This window comes from Heterodontus francisci, chromosome 17, assembly GCF_036365525.1.
Source record: "Heterodontus francisci isolate sHetFra1 chromosome 17, sHetFra1.hap1, whole genome shotgun sequence".
Lineage (NCBI taxonomy): Eukaryota > Metazoa > Chordata > Chondrichthyes > Heterodontiformes > Heterodontidae > Heterodontus > Heterodontus francisci.
In genome coordinates, this window is record NC_090387.1 from 52,182,257 (window position 1) to 52,205,928 (window position 23,672).

Here is a 23,672-nt window from a genome sequence, read left to right on the forward strand (position 1 = left end):
GAAACCGGAGCACCCGGAGGAAACCCACGCAGACACAGGGAGAACTTGCAAACTCCACACAGGCAGTACCCGGAATCGAACCCGGGTCCCTGGAGCTGTGAGGCTGCGGTGCTAACCACTGCGCCACTGTGCCGCCCCTACTGTTCTGAATCTTTCCCATTTAACACAGTGTAAGTGTCATACAACCTGATAGAGGGTGTGAAGGTGGTACTTTGTCCCCACAAGGATGTGCTGTGATCACTCCTGCCAACACTCGGGGATAGATGCATTTTAACAGGTAAATTGGTAAGTCGGAGGTCGAGTAGGTTTTCCCTCTCATGTTGGTGCTTTTATGAGTTGTCGCAGGCCCAGTCTAGTAGCTACATCCTTCATGACCTGTTCAGTTCTACTGAGCCGCTCTTGGTGATGGGCATTGAAGTCCCCCACCCAGAGTACATTATGCGCCCTTGCTGCTTTCAGTGTTTGTTCCATTGAGGAGGGCATGAAAGGTGGTCATCAGGCGGTTTCCTTGCCCATATTTGGCCTGGTGCCATGAGACTTCATGGGGTCCACAGTCTGTGTTGGTGCTTCTGGAGACACTCCATCTCAACTGTATACCACTGTGCTGCCATCTCTGGATCTGTCTTGCTGGTGGGACATGTCATAGCCAGGGATTATGATGAGTCTAGCACGTTGGCTGAAAGGTGTGATTCTGTGAGCATGACTGTCAGACAATTTGACACAAGTTTGCAGGTGTTAGTGAGGAAGATTTTGTTTGGATGACTGGGTTGGCTGTGCCTTCGTCATTTCCAGTGCCGAGGTCAATACTTTTTTTGTAGCAGTTTGATATGAATGAGAGACCTTGCTAGGTCATTTCAGAAGACAGTTAAGAATTAATTATATTGCTGTGGGCCTGGAGTCTCCCATATGCCAGGCTGGGAAGGTTGGCACATTTCCTTCCCTAAAGGAAGGGAGTGAACTGGATGGGTTTTTATGCCAATTCAGTAGTTTCATGGTCACCAATACTGGTACAAGCTTTAATTCTAGATTTATTTAATTAACTGGATTTAAGTTCCACCAGCTGCCACAGTGGAATTTGAACGCTGTCTGGATCATTAGTCCAGGCCTCTGGATTACTAGTCCAGTAACATAACCACTTTGCTACCGTACATAAGTTTATACTCAAAACAGTTGCGACTAAATCTTTGCTGAATAATCCATGTATTTATGATGCACTCCCTCGTATTTTGTGTAGAAACAAAAGTATATGGCAGCCAATAAAATGGTTAGAATAATGTTAATGAAATACTATTTTTTTCTTTCCAGCTATCCGGTGAACCTTTGACAAATGTACTTCATTTGAAGAGTTTCTTTCTGCTGCATAATCTATTTAATATGTTCAAAATGAAGAGTGAACATCTTTCATGGCCCTTAGAATCATAACAAGTTGACTTTGAGATACAATCGACGCGCTTTTACCTAAAACTTGCATCATGATGAATTCTGCTATATGGAGCAAAGAGAAATCCAATGTGACACTTCGAGATGAACCCAAATATTACTTGGTTGCTCAAGAATTTAATGCAGTTGACAAACATACTCAACTGCCTCTAAGACTAGTAAAAGGCAGCATGCTAATGCTTCACGATCGAGGTCCTCATATGTCAAACATTCATATTAACAAGAATAAAAGAGGGTTTATTACTGTGCAATGCTTAGAACAGCCATATACTGTCATGCATGTTGAAGAAAAAGACTTGCAAGAAATTGAGGCAAGGGTAGCTGAACTGCTTTTAGCTGTTTCAACCTGTGAAGAGAGGCATGCTTTGTCCAAAAACAAGCCAAAACTGCAGAAAGCACTCCAGATTGATTATGGGTCTAAAGTTAAAGTTCAGCTGAGGTCTGGTGAAGAAAAAGTGCCTGGTATTGTACGATTCAAGGGGTCGTTGCTACAGAGCAAGTTGCTGTGTGAATTGTGTTTTGGCGTGGAATTATTGGTAAGTGATCAAATCCTTTTTCTGTTTGTTGTATGCACTAAGGTAAATTTTATAGTAGAATAAAGAGTGGGGAGGAGGAGCTGTGTGTCTTTCCTATCTAGCTTAGGTGTTGAATAATTAAAGGCTGCAATCCTTATATCAGCTCCTGTTCTGCCTTTATAATTATTCTGCATGTCTGCTCTGAAAAAGGCATCTCTTCCCCCACCACCCCCCACAGTTTGTGGAGTCCTATAGAATATACTGATGGTCATTGGTCTCTATCCATCAAAACCGTTATAACAAATGCTGAGTAGAGATAGAAAATTAAATTATTAGTGGATCTGTCATGGCTTTTCACAAGGTAAATTGAAGAATGTGGTCTCATTTATCACAGTTGCCATTGTGTTGCTGGTGCTCTCTCTGGCCCTCCTCTTCTATCGTTAGTCTTCTCTTTTAACTCTTGATTTTTGTTTTTTATCTCTGTTCTCTTGTGACTGTCCTCGTCTTATACGTTACTTCACTTTTCTTTCCTTTTGGCTGGAACATCCAGACAGCATGGTGTGGGCAAAGAACCTGGAAAAGGCTGCATTTCTAGTGGAGGCTACAGGAAAAATGCAGGAATGGGCTCCCTCCCTACCCTGCCGCCTCCTTTTCTTGCCGCCCCCCCCCCCCCCCCCCCCAAAAAAAATCATACATTTTCTATCTAACTCCCAATCCCCCTCTCTCTCACTATCCTGTCTCTTCCTTTCCACTACTTCACTCCACTGTTAGCCTTACTAACTCTCAATACCCACTAATATTTTCCCTTTGAACTACCTACTCAACCCCTGTATCTTTCCCACTCACTTTACTCTTAATCTTCCATGTACTTCCATTCACTCCTGCCCCCAAACAAGGAGACCTCCACCAACTTCCACCACCCTCCCCTTCTTATCCTTTTCTCTCAGACTTTGCTTGCTGTCAAATTTCAATATCTCCATTGGTCTCTCTGTTCATCCCCCCCCCCCCCCCGCCCCCCCTTATTCCACCCCCCTCTTTTCTTCCCTCCCCTAGGTGCTGTGGCTGCACAATCCTAATTCAGCTGATCACAGTTCTTAGAAAACTCAAGTCCAAGCCCATGCTTTTGGGAGAGTGAGGACTTCAAATAAAAACATGAACAAAGGCATAAAATGGCAGAAAAGACAATTTTAGATAAATTTAACCCAATTATTGTGAATTATGTGCTTTTTGGATTTATAAAACCTTTTTGTTTAAACCTTATTTTGGACACTAGAAAACTTGTTTTGTTGGGCGGGTGCGGGTGGGAAGCAGAGGTAATTTGCAGGTTAAAGAAATACTGCATAAGGTGGTGGTGTCACGGGAAACCATGATACATCAGTCATAAGATTAACATTGCGAATCCTATTAGCCACCTACTGACATTAAAGGAAATTAGAATGGCCAAGTGGACCTTGTAACATGTAGTGTTTCATGGGCGACGACAACATCTTATAAATATAGCAACTATAATGAAATATGAAGTGTCCAAAGGCAGCACCATATGGGCGAGGGAAAATGGAGTTGAATCCCCAGGGCTGTATTCCAGTATAAACTAAAAACAGAAAATGCATCCGTGGTGTGGTTTGCTTGAAATATTGACTGTCAGACTTTTCTCTTGGTAAATATTATTCTCAGATTCTGTCATAGCTTCAGAAAGACTGTAAGCTACTTAAAGGTAGACATGCAGTGGAAATCACATGCCAGTGAGCCAGGAAATATGGAAAAAAAATAGCGTGCAGAATTCTTAAGACATTGTGCTTGTGGCACACAATATGCCTGCTCCAGACAGTTACAATGTGGATTCTGTAGCATTCCCTCCCAGAACCCTTTGAGTTTTCAGTCAATCCCCTTCATAATTTTAAATTAAGATGTCTAACCTACTTCTGTGCTTGTGTAAAATGTACTCCAATCTGCTGGTCCTCCTTACCTATCTACTTCAAATAACCTAGCCACTTGGACCAAATCTATCCTTTCATTATTTTGAAGACCTTGTTCGAATCTCCTTGTCGTGTACACTTTTCTAGAGTAAAAAGACTAGCTTTTTAAGTCTATTTTGTTGATTATGGGTCTTTAAACTAAGTGTCAATCTAGTGGCCTTCCTCTGTGCCTCTTCTAAGGCTACAGTATTCTAAATGAGGCCTAATCAGGGTCTTTTGCAAAGACAGCATAATTTTTTGGGGGTTTTATTTAATCACCCTGGCAATACATGCTAATTATCTGCTTTTGCAATAGACTTAGTCTTTCAATGATTCATGTACGAAAACACATAAGCCTTTCTCTCACTTAGTCTTAAGCTTGCAATCTTGCTTTGTGTCTAAATGCTTGCTATTCGTGCTACCTAAATGCCTAATTCGACATTTATATTAAATTATGTTTGCCAGATGGAGGCCCATTTTCCCCATTACTTCTAGATCTGCCTGTAATCTGTTTTCATTTTCTGGTTCCTGCTGCTGTTATGACTTTTTGATGTGGTGCTAGCTGGTCTTTCAATTTTTTAAAATTTATTGTTTCCTACTTAGCTGTGCTACACAGCCTCTCTTTATCTTCTCAATGAATCATGATGCATGAGGTCTAAGTGGATTCTGTTTCTCTGCTGCATTTGTATGGTGTCAGAAGAAAATCATTTTATAAGTTTTGCAGTTTATTCCACTGTTTTTAATTGTGTTATTTTACTAACAATTTCTGTGGTCTACTGTTCTGGATAGTCTGTCATCACATCTTTTGGAAACATTGAGATGGTGTTTCAACACTACAGATCTTGATTTCCTATGTGCAATGCCACAGGAAGTCAATACTCCCAATAAACTAGATGATGACCTTGCTCACTCCCTAGTTACTGGAAAGTTTCTTTATTTGTAACATGTCCAAAACCAGCTTCCTTAGACTTTTCCTCAAAATCCTGAGACCTGCTATCCTGTCACTTTAACTTTGTACCCTTCTCAATGATATCCTTACCATGTTATGGTGACACAGTACACCATCTGGGGGCTAATCAGTGCTTAAACCTGCTTTCACCTTTCTTGATTTGTATTCTGTTCCTCTGTTACTGCAACACACCTTGTTTGTTTTCACTGAAGCTATATACTGGGCTAATGGTTTCGATAGTTTTTTTTTACACACTACTCCCAGATTCCTTTCCTAATGAGCGGGCTGCATGTGTGTATGCTTTTTACTCTGGTTACTTGCTCCCAAAATAATTATTTCACATTTACCTTAAGTTAATTTGCATTCTCTGAACCAATTTCCTGAGGGGGGATAAAAAAGCTTTAATTTCAGATAAATTATTCCTTAATTGTTTTCCTAAACTTTATTATGTTTCTTTTGAAACCCTTATCCAAGTTGCTTACATCTACATGTTTAAATGCCTGGTGTATGTAGAATCACACTTCAATCGATCACGTCAAAAAGTAATTGTCTCAAATATGCCATAATCTAAATGCAAAGTACAGTAATTGGAAGAAATCCACTGACTAAATGCAGGAATGAATAAAACAGCAAATACCACAAAACTGTTAAAAGTTTCAGGTCTTTAAATATTCTCTTTGTCACTCTGTAAGTGTTCCGAATGTCTTGTGTTCAGAAGTGTACTGTCCAATAACCCTGGCGTGAAATGCTAGGACACATGGGTGGCGCAGTGGTTAGCATCGCAGCCTCACAGCTCCAGCGACCCGGGTTCAATTCTGGGTACTGCCTGTGTGGAGTTTGCAAGTTCTCCCTGTGTCTGCGTGGGTTTTCTCCGGGTGCTCCGGTTTCCTCCCACAAGCCAAAAAGACTTGCAGGTTGGTAGGTAAATTGGCCATTATAAATTGCCACTAGTATAGGTAGGTGGTAGGGACAGGTGGGGATGTGGTAGGAATATGGGATTAGTGTAGGATTAGTATAAATGGGTGGTTGATGGTCGGCACAGACTCGGTGGGCCTGTTTCAGTGCTGTATCTCTCTAAACTCTAAACTAAACATGATTGATCTGAACCAGATATTGTCACTCTCCTGTCAACTTTTCTCTATTCCTTTTAAAGGTGACCGAAGAAACATTTGGTATGCCTTCTCTCCATTCATAGAATTCACCAGTAAATCTGACAATAAAATTGGTTACCTCCTCCCTCTTGGGGTTTGGGTATAAAGAGAGCATCTCTTCATCTCAAAATGAATGGGAGCCATCCTGGCATGAAACAGTTGACTGTCGTTGCATCAGAATTAGACTAAGCTATCACACTCCCCCAAACTAGCTCAATTGGCTTTAATACACATCATCAACGTCTGGAGTCTATTGACTATTTTTTTTAACCCTGTGGGCAATCACTTTGGTTTCAAATGCAGCATTTAAACATATTCCTAAATCCTATTTAAAAAAAAAAATCACATCCCATAATGTGACGCTGATGAATCAAACAACTTTGTTTTCTCACTACAGTCCTTTTCATTGTAGGCCATTGTGTAACCTATGAAAATAGTGATCGTTGTGGTTTGTATATAGATAACCAAGTGTTTCTTCTGTATAATATCTTTGTTTCTCATTTCATTCATTATTGAAGCCTATTTTGTTAATGTGTTAATGTCTCTGATTTAACAGGAAGAAGGCAGGGGTCAAGGCTATACAGATGGCTCATACAAAGGAAAACAACTCTTTGGGTGTGATGATGATTGTGGCGTTTTTGTTCCGTTTGACAAATTGGAGCTTGTTGAAGAGGAAGATGACACTGACCTCAAATCTGGAATCACTGAAATGTTCCAGTATAGTGAGAAGTCTGCCATAGAGATTAACTCGAGGGTGTCTACGTACATTGAAGATGAACTAGTGTTTGGAACTGTTGTATTCTGTAGTCTGCTGCCAGGAAAAGAAGACTATGGCTATTTTCTAGGTGTTGACATGGTGAGAAGATTTCTTTTGTCAGTGTTTTCTGATTTTATTTCTCTGATGTGGAACATCTTTTGCTGTATATTTTCAACCAGTTGTAGCCTATCCGAGGGTGAGCATAAAGCTAATTTGTGTCTTTTCAGGAAATTCTGAGCCTAATATACCAGTGAATATAGCTTTATCATGAGGCAATCAAAGCACCCTTAGAGAAACAAAGAACTTGCATTTGTTAAATATTTTTGCTAACTCAGGTTCTTTACAGCCAATTAAGTACTTCTTGAAATGTAGTCATTATTTTATTGCAGGAATTTGTGTTTAGTTTGTGTACAGCAAGATCCCACAAACAGCAGAGAGATAAATGGCAAAATCTGCTTTTTAAAAAAAAAAATGATGTTGATGAAAAGCTAAATGTTGAACAGGAGACTGGGAATGTTCCCTTCTCCTGTTTGATTAGGGTCATGGGATTTTTACATCCACCTGGGAAGGAAGTTTAATATCTCACCCAAACGAAAGCACCTCCTCGTACTGCTCGAAAGTGTCACCATAAATTATGTACTCAAGTATTTGGAACAAGCCTCCAATCCGCAATCTTCTGACCTGAGGTGAGAGTGCCATCCCTTGAGCCACTACTCACTGTTTTGTGTAAAAGTATTCAAAGGTGAGTAGATGTTAACCAAAGCAAAAGATTATTAAATTTTCTCCATTTTTACAATTTCTTTCTCTTTTCCCATCCACTGCACCCACATGCCCCTCCCCCTTCCCACCCCCAGCATTTTGAATGATGCTAATGAGGGTAGTCTTGTTGAATTTTGCCATTTATATTAACCAAAGTCTCTATCTAAAGACACCAGTTTGGATGGGAAGATAAATTGAAGGAATATTCTACAGGAAAGGGGAGGGCATGTGGGGATGAAGAGAGAATCCACCACATTGTCCATTATGTAGATGAGTGGCAACATGTATTCTTCCTCTCTTCCTCCTTTCCCCTCTGATTCTTTGCTAAAACCTTCCTAATTTTTTATTCATTCATGGGATGTGGGCGTCGCTGGCTATGCCAGCATTTATTGCCCATCCCTAATTCTTGCAAGCAAGAAGATATAATGACCCATGATTGGTGTAAACCAATTGATCATGCTGACCATGTTACAAAGAAGCAGAAGTGCTGTTATAGTTTGTCTGATCACTAGTGGATAAATGTGCTGTGATCTGATACCAAGTCTTACAGATAGGGAAGGTCCTCAGTCCTGTCCCTGTTCTGTGCTTTGAGTAGATCTCGGCTAGTATTGTTACAGAGCAATATAAGTGGCTTCAGTGTCCTATTAGCAATGAAGGGGGAAAAAAAAATCCAGGTTTCTTGCTCCTGATTGGTAGACTCTTGTTAGAAGACTTGGATGTGTAGACATCAGTCAAGGATAGGATCAGTTTTTTTTTTTGGTGATGCCCTCCACTGTTCAGCTTGAAAAACCTGCCAGCATTTATTGGGGAAGTTCATATATAAGTACTTGGGTGAGGGGCTAGAGGTCTGTTGGCACCAATGAATTGTACCTCAGAATAAGCCTTCGAAGTAAAGGTAATGTCTGACAGTTTGACAACTGTGTTCAAGCTTCTGCAGAGATGACATGTATACTAAAGAATGCATTCACGTAATGTCCCTTTTTTTAAAAAAAAAAAGTCTAATTGAATAAGCACTTGTGCTAAAGTTCTCCTTTAATGAGCATACCTTTCTTCTCACATTGACCCCCTGGGCAAATGGATGCCGACTTCCAATAAGCTTTTCACAAAATCACAGAATCGTGACAGCACAGATGGAGACTATTCGGCCCATCATATCTGCACCGGCTCTCTGAAAGAGCAACTCCCTCAGTTCCATTCCCCTGCCTTCTCTCCATAACGCTGCACATTCTTCCTTTTTCATATAACTGTCTAATTCTCTTTTGAATGCTTCAATTGAACCTGCCTCCACCACCTTCTCAGGCAACGCATTCCAGATCTTAACCACTCGCTGCATGAGAGAGTTTTTCCTCGTGTCACTTTTGCTTCTCTTACCAAGTACTTTAAATCTGTGCTCTCTTGTTCTCGACCCTTTCACAAGTGGGAACAGTTTCTCTCCATCTACTCTGTTCAGACCCCTCGTGATTTTGAATAGCTCCATCAAATCACCTCTCAGTCTTCTCTTCTCAAAGAAAACAGTCCTAACTTCTCCAATCTATCTTCATAACTGAAATTCCTCATCCCTGGAACCATTCTCGTGAATCTTTTCTGTACTGTCTCCAATGCACTCCCGTCTTTCCTCAAGAATTGGACACAGTACTCCAGTTGAGGCCAAACTGGTGTCTTATGTTGAACTTGTATAACTTCCTTACTGTTATACTGTGTGCCTCTATTAATAAAGCCCAGGATACTGTTTGATATATTAATCGCTCTCTCAACCAGTCCTGCCACCTTCAGTGACTTATGCACATAGACACCTAGGTCCCTCTGCTATTGCATCCCCTTTAGAATTGTACCTTTTATTTTATATTGACTCTCCATGTTCTTCCTACCAAAATGAATCCCTTCACATTTCTCTGCATTGAACTTCCTCTGTCACCTGTCTGCCCATTCCACCAACTTGTCTACGACCTTTTTGAAGTTCTACACTATCCTCCTCGTAGTTCACAATGTTTCCAAGTTTTGAATCATCTGCAAACTTTGAAATTGTGCCCTGTACACCAAGGTCAAGGTCATTAATATATATCAGGAAAAGCAAGGGTCGCAACACTGATCCCTGGGAAACTCCACTACAAACCTTCCTTCAGCCTGAAAAACATCCATTAACCACTATTTGTTTCCTGTCACTCAGACAATTTTTGTACCCATGTTGCTACCGTCCCTTTTATTCCATGAGCTACAGGTTTGCTCACAAGTCTGTTGTGTGACACTGTGTCAAACACCTTTTCAAATTGCATGTACACCACATCAAACAGCATTGACCTCATCAATCCTCTCTGTTACCTCCTCAAAAAAAACTCCAGCAAGTTAGTCAAACATGATTTTTCCCTTAGGAAATCCATGCTGGCTTTCCTTAATGAACTCACATTTATCCATGTGACTATTGATTTTGTCCCAAATTATTTTTTCTAGAAGTTTTCCCACCACCGAAGTTAAACTGACTTGCCTGCAGTTGCTGGGCTTATCTTTACACCCTTTCTTGAATAAGGGTGCTACTTTTGCAATCCTCCAGTCCTCTGGCACCACCCTCGAGTCTAAGGAAGACTGAAAAATTATGGCCAGTGCCTCTGCGATTTCCACCCTCATTTCCCTCAGTATCCTTGGATGCATCTCATCTGGCCCTGGTGTTTTATCCACTTTTAGTATAGACCGCCTATCTAATACTACTTTTTCAATTTTAAACCCCTCTAGTGTCTGACTTATCTCCTCTTGCAACATTGCCTGGGTTGCATCTTCTTCCTTGGTAAAGACAGATGCATTGTATTCATTTAACACTTCAGCTATGCTCTCTGCCTCCATGCGTAAATCCCCTTTCTGGTCCCTAATCGGCCCCACTCCTCCTCTTATCACCCTTTTACAATTTATATGCTTCTAGAAAACTTTGGGATTTCCTTTAATGCTAGCTGCCAGTCTCATCTCATGCTCTCTCTTTGCTTGTCTTAACTTGCCTTGCCCAGAGGTATATAGGTGATCCAGCGTGTATAGCGTGCAATGTCTTCCAACCCTGCTTCTCTCCCACTGGGGCAGCATTTAGTCCTCCTACTAAATCTTTCCCACAGTGTAGGCAAGTTTGGAAATTTGTCAGTGTAGAGAATGTTGCATGTAAACCCAAGCCCTACCATCTTGTGAAAAAATGAATTGGTGTCATCTACTTTCATTTTCCTCTTGGCATCGCATATTGGATATAAATTGTTACAATGCTGTAATTTTAAGTTTTAAGATGCTTAGTGGAACTCTTTAATTGGTTTGCTGCTATTTTCTTCTAATATTTTGATGATCGATTTGTGAGATCATGTATTTGAGTATTAGATTTTCCAAACTGCCTTCCAGTAGACTTGTAAGTTTTTTTTTTAAGTACCATGTGATCCATTCAGAAAGATCTGCAAGTCCCCCTATTGTTGCATCAGATTATTTATTAAATGATACTAGGGTTTTTGCCTCCACTGCTCTACCTGGAAGTCTATTACATCTATTACAATTACAAGATTCTCTGCTTGTTTGAAGAATTTTCTGATCCTAAAATTAACGTTTTCTAGTTTGAATCCGTGCTTCCTTGCTCTACTACCTCAGTTTAACATAGTTGTACAGGTTTACTTTTTCCCATATTTCAACAATGTTATGCCTCCTACAAGACCGACTCAGATGCCTCCTTTCTACACTGAAAAGCCTTGTTCTCTCCAGTGCTTCCTGATAATTCAGACCTCTGACACCAGGAATAAGCCTTGTGACTGTGTACTGCCTCTGGTGCTTGAAGGGTTTCTTGGTGATCAGAATTAGATGAAGCATTCAAGATGTGGTCTGAGCAATGCACTACAATTTTATCACTACCTCCTGGGACTTGTATTCTACTGTTTTAGTAGTGTAGTTTAACATTCTATTGGATTTTCTGCTCTCATTGGTTGGACTTATTCACTGACTAATCTACTAAGACTCCTAGGTCTCTTGACCTCCTCCTTTTGCCATATCAGCACCATTCATAGTGCACGCCGCACGTTTTTTCTTCCTATGCATTTGCGTGCATTAAATTTTATCGACCATTGTTCTGCCTACTTTGTCCAACTTATTCTCTAATTTGAGTGGCCTCTTCCAATTCCATGTCCCTCCCGGTTTAGTGTCTTAAGTAAATTTGACTACTTTGCATTGAGTTCCTGAATCTGAATTTATGTAAATTGGAAACAGTACTGGATCCAATACTGAGCCATGAGGCACTCAGTCAGTACTTCTCTTTCTCCTCCTCACGCCAGCCCCTCACCGCTACCACCATTTGAATGGGAGGAATGAACTGCTGCAGTGAAAAGTTGGGAGAACTGAGACAAAAATTAGTGGCAGAGATCAAAGAGAGAACAAGTGGAGGAGGAAAGAGCCATGGCTGAAAAATAGCTACATGTCTATATTATTAATCATTAAAAATTTGCACTCTGGGCACTGCTTTCATCCCTTGAACAGTACAAGGATGCTGCTTAATACAACGTAAATGTTGGCAATTAAAATACAAAAACTTCTGATTTCAGGACAACGTCTTGGGTGACTGGGATGGCACATGGGAAGGACAAGTACTGTATGACACTTCGGAAGGAAATGTTACCCTTCTGTGGATAGAAGACGTAATGCTAGGTATGTACCTTATGCACTTCTCAAAATTTATTAATTCTCCTGTGGCATTTTCGTGCATTTAATTTACATGCAGTGTTTTTAATTAATGAGGTATGTAGAGAAAATTGACTAAGGCATGAGTTTTAGTTACCTCGCTAAGAGGTGTATCTACTCTTTTAATAAAAGATATCTCACATTTAGATGCACATTTGCTATGCTTTCCTTTTTCTTTAACTTTATACCAACTTATCCCATCTTTTCCGATTATTTTCATTTCTCCAAAATAGCTTTAAATTTTTACTTGCCTGATTTTCTTTGATCATTTTGCAGGTGGGAGAAGTTTTTATATTGAGCTGTAAATTGGGTAAAACTTATTTGGCTGGTTAATTGTCTTTTAAAGCCAATTGAAATTAGAGCCTGTGTGTAGGTTTCTCATGATTGCATTGCGAACTAGATAGTGATCATAACTATTTCAATGTTGATGTTAATTTAGGGTGCACAACTTCATTTTTTAAAATTTGTATGAGATTAAGCCAGTCTGTTCGCAACCTTCACATTTGACCTCAAGGTGAGCTTCTGACTTCGTTCACCTATTTCCACCTTCTGTAACATTGATTGACTTCGCCCCTGTCTCAGCTCATCTGCTGCTAAAATCATCATTCATAGCCTAAGTTACTTCTAGACTTGACTATTCCAACACACTCCTGGCTGGTCTCCCACCTTCTACCCACTGCAAAATTGAGCTCCTCCAAAACTCTGCTTTCCCTGTCTTAACTTGCACCAAGTTCTGTTCACCTGTCAACATTGTGCTTGCTGACCAACATTGGCTCCTGGTCAAGCAACGTCTTGATTTTAAATTTCTCATCCTTGTTTTCAAATCCCTCCATGGCCTCATCCCTCCCTATCTTTGTAATCTTCTCCAGCCCCACAACCCTTCCAGATATCTGCGCTCCTCTAATTCTAACCTCTTGAGCATCCCTGATTTTAATTACTCCCCCATTGGTGGCTGCATCTTTAGTTTCCTAGGCCCTAAACTCTGGAACGCCCTCACTGCACCTCTCCACCTCGCATTTCACCTTGAAGACACACTCCTGAAAACCTGCCTTTTTGACCAAGCTTTTGGTCATCTGACCAAATATCTCCTCCTTATGTGGCTCGGTGTCATTTTTCTTTTATAATGCTGTTGTGAAGTGCCTTGAGCCGTTTTATTATACTTGTATAGTGCCTTTAACATAAGTTGTAATTTAAAAATCTGCTTATTGGTAGATAAGAATTCAAATTAGGTGAAGCTTATGCCTGAGACTGTCTGGACATGAGAGAATCCCTGTATTCAGTCAATCTTGGGAAATGGACTAGTTACAAGTGCTGCATGATCGTCCCATTGCACTATTCAGTCCAGCAGCACCTACAACATGCTGCTACTTGCTGAATTTTTCTAGGAAGATTAACTCAAAATAACAAGGTGACTGGGAGCATGATAGCTGACTGACATGCAGATGATGTAGAGTGTTGGCAAAATTTTAGTCTAAAAATTTCAAAGGAAACAGCTTTAGGGATAATTTTCTGTATTAACCCATATCAAGGGTAAGACTTCTTTCACTGGGTTCTAATCTAAATTTGGTGGCTAACTACAAAGTAAACATTCTAATATGTATAAACCAGCTTGAATATTTCATTTTTGCTTTGCACATATTTGAGGACCTTTTGTCAGTAGCAATGTTTCCATGCAGTTGGTTCACACAATGAGTTATGGTTGCTTGTAGATATCATTGTTTAAAATTACAGTTGCTGCAGCATTAGTATATGTTCTTTGTGATGTCACAGAGCTCTATCATTTCTAAACCTCCATGTATGTCAGTACAATACTTACAGCCAATCTGTTTAGTTGATGATGAAATGATATTTGAAGACGGGGGAACCTTCATGTATGTATTGTCAGATTTTGGCTAAAACATTTTCCCAAAGAAAGTGGAATAAAATGATCATTTATCTAAACAGAAAAAGTCTAATTAAAATAGAATGTTGATGTTAATGCCCTTGTAAACCATTCTTTCTCTTAGAATTGAGATTAAGGGGTGATATAGTTAAGTTGTTTAAGGCGATTAAAGGATTTGGTAGAGGATAGAGAGAAACAATTTCATCTGGTGGGAGAGTTGAGAACAAGGGGACACAACCTTAAATCAGATCTAGGCCATTCAAAGTCAAGGAGCACTTCTTCACACACAAAGGGTAGTAGAAATCTGGAATACTCTCGCCCAAAAGGCTTTTGAGGCGAGGTCAACTGAAAATGTCAAAACAGCGATTGATAGATTTTTGTTAGGCAAGGGTATTAAGGGAGATGGAACTAATGTGGGTATTGGAATGAAGATACAGATCAGCCATGATCTAATTGAATAGTGGAACAGGCTTCAAGGGCTGAATGGCCTACTGCTGTTCCTATGAACGTGGATCTGCTTAAACTGTTTTCTCAATATGTAACCTTGTATGTAGTGAATGTCTGATAGTATGATCGTAGAAATAAAACATCACAAATAGAATTTAAAAATCTCATGACTAGTATTTGAGGCTATAGTATGTGAAGCTATAAATATATTCTCTATCTCGTATCCTGTCTAAACTATTCAGGAAAATAGACTTTTCAATGTCTGTTTAGTGATGTGTGTGACCTACAATATCCTCTTCAATAAATTTCTGTGTAATTAAATGTCCTGCATTTACCAGGTTTGTCCATTATGGCAAATTTCATGATTGTGGCAAATAAGCACCATCTGTTAATTTAACTATACTGATAGTCAGCAGGGTATTTGAGACAAAATTTGGAAGTAATTAAAAACAGTTCCATTCTATAGCTAAGTAGGAAGGCTTCCAATCAGGAATGAACAAATTTCACAAAACCACCTGTTAAAATTATTTTTTCAATTTAGAGCATGTAACTACAGCAAAATAAACCAATCAAATTATTGAAATTTCAGTACACTATTTTCACTAGGATCAGTATAGAGCCTAAAAATTACATGACAAAGTTTAAAAAGTTGCACTGCTCTGGGAAGAAAAATCTCTAAACTTAACCATGAAAATTTGTAGAATGTTAAGACTCTTGTTTCTAGTCATCTTTGTGCTGATGTGGTGTCTGCTGTGGGAAATGGGTAAATAATGTCACGCTGGTATAGTAGAGCATGCTCTGGGTTTAGGAGTGAGACACATTATTGGAGCAAAGCAGAGAGAGCAGGATGTACACTGAAATTGTGTGCCTGAAAGAGTTCCATTTCCCAGTATTAACAATTCCTCAAATTGATACTGAACAAAAATGTTAAAATAAATAACTGTTTTACAAAATATTTGCAGGAACCACCCCTTCTGCCCCTCAACCCACCCTGATAAAGACATGCCTTGTTATTTGGAGTTTGAGTTGGAAGTTTCACCTGAGTCTTTGTTAAAGTTTTCCCAGTTCCTGTGGAATAGTGTTTAGTTCCATATGACAGCCAGTCAGAAAATAACTGGGTGTAAACATTAAAAATATGTCCTTTTTTTTTTCTTCCCAGTGTTTTTATGTAGCTTGAAACAAAAATTTTGAGCTAATGGGGTTTGCTAATGCTCAGATTTTGTCATGGCCTGGGCACACTGCCGACACAGGGTCATGTTCTGGGAGGGGAAAATAGAAGTGTACCTGTAGGTATGAGAGATGTTACTTATGAATGAAAAATGGGAGCATGTGTTAAAGATGCTTATTGTGCTAATTGGGTACTGTGCGAATATTGCAGACACCCCAGAATCACGGCCGTCGAAACAAAGCTTTGCATCGAGAGGTATTAATGAAAAGACCTCTTCAAATGTGAGCAACAGATCCAAGAGTAAAGGTAGGGAACTGTTCTTCTACTCCACATCATGAAGGATCCTTATTCACCAAATATTGGCCTGTGAAGCCAAGATTTATGTCTTCTAAATTGATTTGCTATAATTTATTTGGAACACTACCTCTGTGTAGGTTTTTGGAAGCTGTTGATACAATATTACTACATTCTAGAATAGAACCTGGTCTATCTGAGATGCACACATGCAGTACCAAATAGAGTGGCTGGGTAGAACTCAGGAGCAGGAAATCTGGCTTTTTTTAAAAACCTCTTTTTAATCCATTGGCACTGAGACCAATTGCAGTGACCCAGTTCTGATCCACCAGCTTAGCACAAACTGAGTATCGAACTTAGGACTTTCATGGTCTTTGTGGTCTTAACCATCTAACTTGAACTGATTTGAAGTCCAATCATAGAATTTATTTTATAATCGTTATTTGCATAAATCTTTGGAGTTTGGTACAAGAAATAATTGGATACTGTAATGGGTAACTTTATGCTGTTTTTGGCCTTCGCTTATTGTAATTATCTTGCGATCCTGCATAAGATTTGCATATAGCTGACTAGATATCCAAATATTTCTTTAAAAAAAAAACTGCTGTTACATTATATGAAATCTATACGGAAGTGATTTGTGATTCTAGTAAAGACTGGAGGATAGCTAATGTTGTGCCTTTATTTAAGAAGGGCTGCAGGGATAAGCCAGGGAACTACAGGGCCGGTGAGCCTTGCATCAGTGGTGGGAAAGTTATTGGAAGGGATTCTGAGAGACAGGATTTCTATGCATTTGGAAAGGCAAGGTCTGATTAGGGATAGTCAGCATGGCTTTGTACATGGGAAATTATGTCTCACGAATTTGATTGAGTTTTTTGAGGCGGCGACCAAGAGGATTGACAAGGGCAGGGCGGTGGACGTTGTCTGCATGGACTTTAGCAAGGCCTTTGACAAGGTCCCGCATGGTAGACTGGTCCGGGAGGTTCGAACACATGGGATCCAGGGTGAGCTAGCCAATTGGATAGAAAATTGGCTTGGTGATAGGAGGCAGAGAGTGGTAGTTGAGGGTTGTTTTTCAGATTGGAGGCTGGTGAGCAGTGCTGTGTCGCAGGGATCGGTGCTGGGCCCTCTGTTTGTCATATATATTAATGACTTGGATGTGATTGTAAGGGGCATGATTAGTAAGTTTGCAGATGACACCAAAATTGATGGTATAGTGGAGAGTGAAGAAGGTTGTCCAAGGTTACAACAGGATATAAATAAACTGGGAAAGTGGGCAAGGGATTGGCAAATGGAATTTAACGCAGACAAGTGTGAAGTGATGCATTTTGGGAAGTTAAACCAGGGCAGGACATATACAGTGAATTGCAGGGCCCTGGGGAGTGTTGTTGAGCAGAGAGACCTTGGGGTGCAAGTACATAGTTCCCTGAAAGTGGCAACACAGGTAGACAGGATGGTGAAGAAGGCGTATGGCATGCTTGCCTTCATCGGCCGAGGCATTGAGTACAAGAGTTGGGAGTCATGTTACAGTTGTACGTCACGTTGGTTAGGCCGCATTTGGAGTACTGTGTGCAGTTATGGTCGCCGCACTACAGGAAAGGTGTGATTAAGCTAGAGAGGGTGCAGAAAAGATTCACAAGGATGTTGCCTGATTTGGAGGGCTTGAGTTATAAAGAGAGATTGGATAGGCTGGGTCTGTTTTCTCTGGAGCGAAGGAGGCTGAGAGGGGACATGATAGTGGTATATAAAATTATGAGAGGTATAGATAGGGTAGATAGCCAGTGTCTGTTTCCCATGGTAGGGGTGACTAAAACTAGAGGGCATAGATTTAAGGTGAGAGGGAGGAGGTTTAAAGGGGATCAAAGGGGTAAATTTTTCACACAAAGAATAGTGGGTATCTGGAATGAGCTGCCAGAGGAGGTGGTGGAGGCAGGAACAGTAGCAACATTTAAGAGACATCTGGGCAGGTACTTGAATGAGCAAGGCATAGAGGCATATAGAATTAATGCAGGCAGGTGGGATTAGTATAGATAGGCATTATGGTCGGCATGGACGCGGTGGGCCGAAGGGCCTGTTTCAATGCTGTACGACTCTGTGACTCTGGCTATTTAAAAAAAAAATCAAATCTTTAGAATTTTTATATTCTAGAAACCATATTGAACTAGTATATCAAAATGGGTAATATTTGTTGATGCGGTCATCTGACATCAGTATCTGATTGCAGTTGTGTAAGGTGTTTCTTTAATGTGGACTCTTCTGTAAATTCAGAAATTTTTCTTCAATCCATAATTTCCTCAATAGGAATTGATGTCTGATGGTCAGCAACTCAGAATCCTTACATTTTCTTTACATTTAACACTTTTTTTTCTAAATTTAGCAATACTATAAAATGATCAAAGTATTTTAGTTCTGTTTTATTGCGCAGTAATTTGCTTTAATATGTTTAATATTTAGCGCTCAATGTTGCTTTTACCCAGTTGCACTATCTGATTCTTTCTAAAATCAGGTGGAATGATAATTAAAATCAATAGTAAATTTGCTAATCATTCCACATGGTACTCTGAATAAGGCTGTCCTTTAATCTTTTAATAGAGTGTTGGATTTTCTAATCAACAGGACTGGTTTCACAATCTGGAAAATCTCCAGGGCATAATAGGAGCCGATCTGAATTACGTTGTACATTAAATGGCACATCTATTGATCCACAAACGAAATCAAAAAGTACATGGTATATTGACGAAGGTAATGAACATGGGCTCATCAGATGATATCTACATTCTGAAATAATGCAACTCACCCTATTAGTATTGTTCTATTTTGTGACTTGCAATTTCCTATACCACTGGTATTACCTTCACAATGGCGCAACTTTGTTACAGCAGTCATTTGTCAAGCAGTGTACACTATATAGTATATAGTGGTGTACTATTGTGCATCTTTATTTCAGAGTTTGACATTTTAAAATTGATTTTAGCTTTGCAATTTTGCACCAGCATTTTTAGGGGAAGTATTCTGTCAATGAAGATCACAATGTAGCTAAAATCTTTTAGCATTGTACTATATTGTTGTTTATAATGGCAAGTTCAATTTATCTTTTATTTCTGAATCACTGCAGTTGAATGTACACTTCTGAGGTTGAAGTTCACTGAATTGTACAGTATGAAACAAGAAGTGTCACCATTTCAATTGGAAAAATGTTGAATATTTAAGCAAATTTGGTCAGATACGTTTGGTTTAAATAATAAATGGGTAAGCAGAATTTTAAGATTGAATTGCTGACCATCAGTTATCAGTTCCTACTGAGGAAATTATGGATTGAAGAAAAAGTTCTGAATTCACAGAAGAATCACATTAAAAAGCAAGAGTATCATTCTTAAATTCTTAACGACCAAAAAAGTTTGAAATGTAAAAATGACTTCTCTTAAACCACACAGCAATGACAATCTGATAGTATATATTTTAATGGCTGTTGTGAATCTGGGCAGATTCTTTGTGAGTTAGAAATTTCTATCTAGCTAAATGACAACATTAAAACCTCAGATTTGTGTCACCAATTTCAGCGTAACATTTGTTAGCATGCATTTTTATACTCTAGCTTCAATTACACCAAAATAATAATCACAGTCAATAGTTTAAAATTAAAATTTTCATGCATTTTTACACTCTTCATTTGTGCTTCTGATACATTTTAGGCAATTATTTCTACTACCATTTCATTTTCTGTCTCTTTTTTTAAAAAAAACTGTAATTTCACCAAGTAAATTTCATCTTGGGTTATAAAAACAAAGTGCTGGAAATATTCAGCAGCATCGTTTCCGTTAACTCTTGTTTCTCTCCACGGATGCTCCCAGACCTGCTGAGTATTTTTGGCACTTTCTGTTTTTATTTCAGATTTCCAGCATCAGCAGTATTTTGTTTTTGACATAAGTTACTCCATTTCAAAGTAATTAACTGTATCTATCTGAAGTGCTTTGATACATTTGAGTATGATGAAGTGATATATAAATCTATGCACTTTGTTCAATATGTTTATATACTCTCAACAGCTGCTTTTCATCATATTGTGCCATCTTGCTACTTCCCATAGGTATTTTACAATGCTGACCACGTGTACTTTTCAAGATTAAAGCTTGTAAAGTTGCACTGATTTGATTGACAAGGACGCTTGTTTTCATTACTTGGTTTTAACCTTTTGATATTGCTCAAGTTAATGAATGTTAGTCAACTAAGTATCGATGTTAATTTTGAGATTGTTTTTATATTATTTTACATAGCTTCTGAATAAACATGGGTCATAAACCATTCCATTCGATTGCCACTTGTGAGCTACAAAGTCACCTTTTATTATCCAAAAATTTGGATAAACATATAATTGGTCCAAGCATTAAATAACCAGCTGGCCCTTTCACAGTAATTTTCCTTTTGCCTTATCTCGATTGCTGCTTTTGCTGTCAATTGATTTTTTTTTTAAAAAGTGAATAATTAATCTGTACAGCCACACAGTAGACAGACATATGTGCAACATTTGGTTCAATTTCAGCCCTCCTGTCTGGAGAGCCACGAGGTATAAAATGAAAATAAGATACATCCACAAGGAAAAAGGGGAAAGACACCTCACATTGCTCCCAGGTTCAGAAGGGCATTTATTTGCTAGTTTCTCCTGCAGTGACAGTTGTCTGCCTGTCTTTCAGGTTGGAAATGTATGCCACAGGGCGATGCAAAATTCAAAACCGAATTCCTAAAAGTGGATTTTACTTTTAAGGAGCCTTGAGCAAATGGCAAATTGTTCCTTCAGAGGATGATCACGGACTCCTACTTTGAGATGTATTGCATTAGTTTTTGTTATTTTTGATAAAGTATGATACCAAGCGATTATTATAGAAAAGATATAGGAGGAAGCCATGCAGCCCATTGTACCTGTGCCAGCCCTTTGATATGGTAGAATTATCCAATTAGTTCCTCTCCCCTGCTCATTCCCTGTAGCCCTTTCAATGTTTTCCCTTTTAAGTATTCATTTTCCTTTTGAAAGTTACTATTAAATCTGCTTCTACCATCCTTTCAGGCAGTGCTTTCTGGATTACAACAACTCACTGTGTAAATTATTTATTTTTTTGCTCATATAGCCTCTGGTTTCTTTGCCTATCACCTTTTTAAATATCATTCTCTGCCACTGGAAATAGTTTGTTCTTCTTTACTCAATACGGTTATTGATTTTGGACAGCTCTATCAGATCTCCTCAACATTTTTTTTGCTCTAAGTAGAACAACCCTAGTTCCTGCAGTCTTTTTCCATATAACTGAAGTCCCTTATCCTTGACACCATTCTAGTAAATCTCTTCTGCACCCTCTTTAGGGCCTTGACATCCTTCCTAAAATGTGATGCCCAGAATTAAACAGAGTACTCCAGCTGAGGCCTAAATGTTTGTCTTGGGGGTGGTGGCCGGAAGGTGGAGGAGAGGACGTTAGAAAAACTATTTTCTTCACTTCAAAAAAAAACTTTCCTGTTACTGCGAGAAAAGGTCATTGGATTTGATGGAACTTTTGAATCTGATATATCTGATAGTTATTTACGGCACAGGAGGCCCTTCAGCCTATCTAGTCCAGTCAGTCCCAGTCCCCGGCTCGATGCCTGTGTTTTATTTACTTCAAGTGGCCATCCAATTTCCTTTTTGAAGTCGATGGTTGTCTCCACTTCCACCACATTTGTGGGCAGCGGGTTCCAGGTCATTACCACCCACTGCACAAAAAAAGTTCTTCCTCGTATTCCTTCTGCATCTCTTGCCCAAAACCTTCGATCTATGTTCCCTAGTCCTTGTACCATTAGTTAATGGAACAGTTTTTTTTCTTGTCTAACTTATCTAAGCCTTTCATTATTGTGTATACTATCAAATCTCCCCTCAATCTCCTTTGTTCAAAGGAGGCTTTTCCAACCTAACCTTGTAACTAAAAACCTCCATCCCTAGAACTGTCCTGGTAAATCTCTGCACCCTGTAAAGGACCATCACATCCTTTCTAAAGTGTGGTTACCAGAACTGAATGCAATACTCCAGCTGATCTCACAAAAAGTAGTCATATTTAGCAGATTATCTCCAAAAGTTGCTAATGAGTAGAAATTTTGCTTTACCAGGACTGGCTGCAAAAACGGGAACTTGCAGTCACCACCTTTAATAGCTTCACATATAGTCATTTTTATTTCAAAATCAAACCTTGTTTAAAATAAGATTTCTTCAGTCTGTCCTACACCATAGGCAAAGGGCTGGAAGGGGTGGTAGAGCGAAAGGTTGCACAGGATGCTGTCTATGTAGCAGATGAAGGGGCCATGTTTTTAAGTGTGCTAGATTGAAGCTCACCCACTTGTTAAAGAGTCAGTTAGCATATAGTCTCCTGAGTGGGTTAATGCTTCAAACTCTTTAGGTGAATCTCTGCTAACTTGGGGCAATGCATTTCCTTAATTTATATGTTCCAGAATGATGATGGATTGACTAAAATTGGCATGCAAATCAAATTCTTTTACAATACTAAACCGGTTCTTACGCTTGCACTATAGAGCTGTGTTGGAGATGGCAATGCACTGTTTAGAGTTTCTTACTCCTGTTGATGAAACTGTTCAATACGTTTAGGGATTTTTATTAACAATAGGGAGGGTGGGGGGAAAGTATAGCCCCTTATGCTCCTGCCAACTGTTGGTGATTTTTGTGCTTGCTTCTCTTTGCTATTGGTCTGAAGACAGTTGTTCAAGTCAGTTTGTTAAACATCTAAGGACACTCATTCTTTGTGAATGAAAATAAATGTGTTCAGGAAATTGGAGGAGTTATTACATTTGTATGGGAATATAATTCGACTATTCACACAATGAAAGGAGGAAAAACTTTATGCAGTGAGTGGTTAGGATCTGGAATGCATGAGTATGGTGGTGGTAGATTCAATTGTTGCTTTCAAAAGGGAATTGCATAATCACCTGAAGAGAAAAGATTTGCAGGGCATCGGGGAAAAGGTTGGGGAGTGGGACTAGCTGAGTTGCTCTTGCACAGAGCTGGCATGGTAGAGATGGGCCAAATGGCTGCCTTCTGTGCTGTAACCATTTTATGATCCTATAACTTGTATCTTTTCTATTGATTCACATTAAAAAAAACAATTTCAGTGTTGCTGCCATTATTTACATAATTATTTTCTATTGAAAATAATTAACTATTCTGTATTTGCAGGAAGTGAAGATACAGCAAAATCTCTAGTCGATATGCACGCTAAATTGAGTCAGTCACCACCCACAACGTCATCACTTCAAGCTTCCCTTTCAAATGAAAACAAATTCCATTCGTTGCCCTTCAGCCTCACCAAGAAACCCAATGTTAATGGAAGCATTGGTCATACCCTTTCCTTGTCTGTCCAATCAGTCATGATGGATGTGAATACCAATGCAAACCAGGATGCTGAAGTAGTTGGAGTGTCAGCGAAAGAACAACCCAGTTTGGAAGTGGGATCATTGGTACAAGTGAAGGAAAATCCTCCCCTTTATGGAGTAATTCGGTGGATTGGTCAACCTCTTGGGGTTAATGAACAAATAGCTGGACTTGAACTTGTAAGTAGAATGGATACAAAATTAAATGCAAAATGTATTTTTTCCTTAAGCACATTCTAAACGTCAGTTGGCTTGCCTTACCATAGAAAAGTAA

General features: G+C 39.3%; 1 protein-coding gene across 3 annotated transcripts in view; it reads left to right on the forward strand.

Annotated features, from left to right (window-relative positions):
- The window catches only part of cyld (cylindromatosis (turban tumor syndrome)), a 74,242-nt gene that overhangs the window by 6,976 nt on the left and 43,594 nt on the right, over positions 1 to 23,672 (forward strand). For all 3 annotated transcript variants that reach the window (XM_068049440.1, XM_068049439.1, XM_068049441.1), the window contains 6 exons: positions 1,306 to 1,976; positions 6,567 to 6,866; positions 12,074 to 12,176; positions 15,917 to 16,012; positions 18,617 to 18,742; positions 23,205 to 23,578. In XM_068049440.1, the coding sequence (XP_067905541.1) occupies positions 1,473 to 1,976; positions 6,567 to 6,866; positions 12,074 to 12,176; positions 15,917 to 16,012; positions 18,617 to 18,742; positions 23,205 to 23,578 (1,503 nt within the window). In that variant the 5' untranslated portion in view covers positions 1,306 to 1,472. The remainder of the gene's footprint in view (positions 1 to 1,305; positions 1,977 to 6,566; positions 6,867 to 12,073; positions 12,177 to 15,916; positions 16,013 to 18,616; positions 18,743 to 23,204; positions 23,579 to 23,672) is intronic.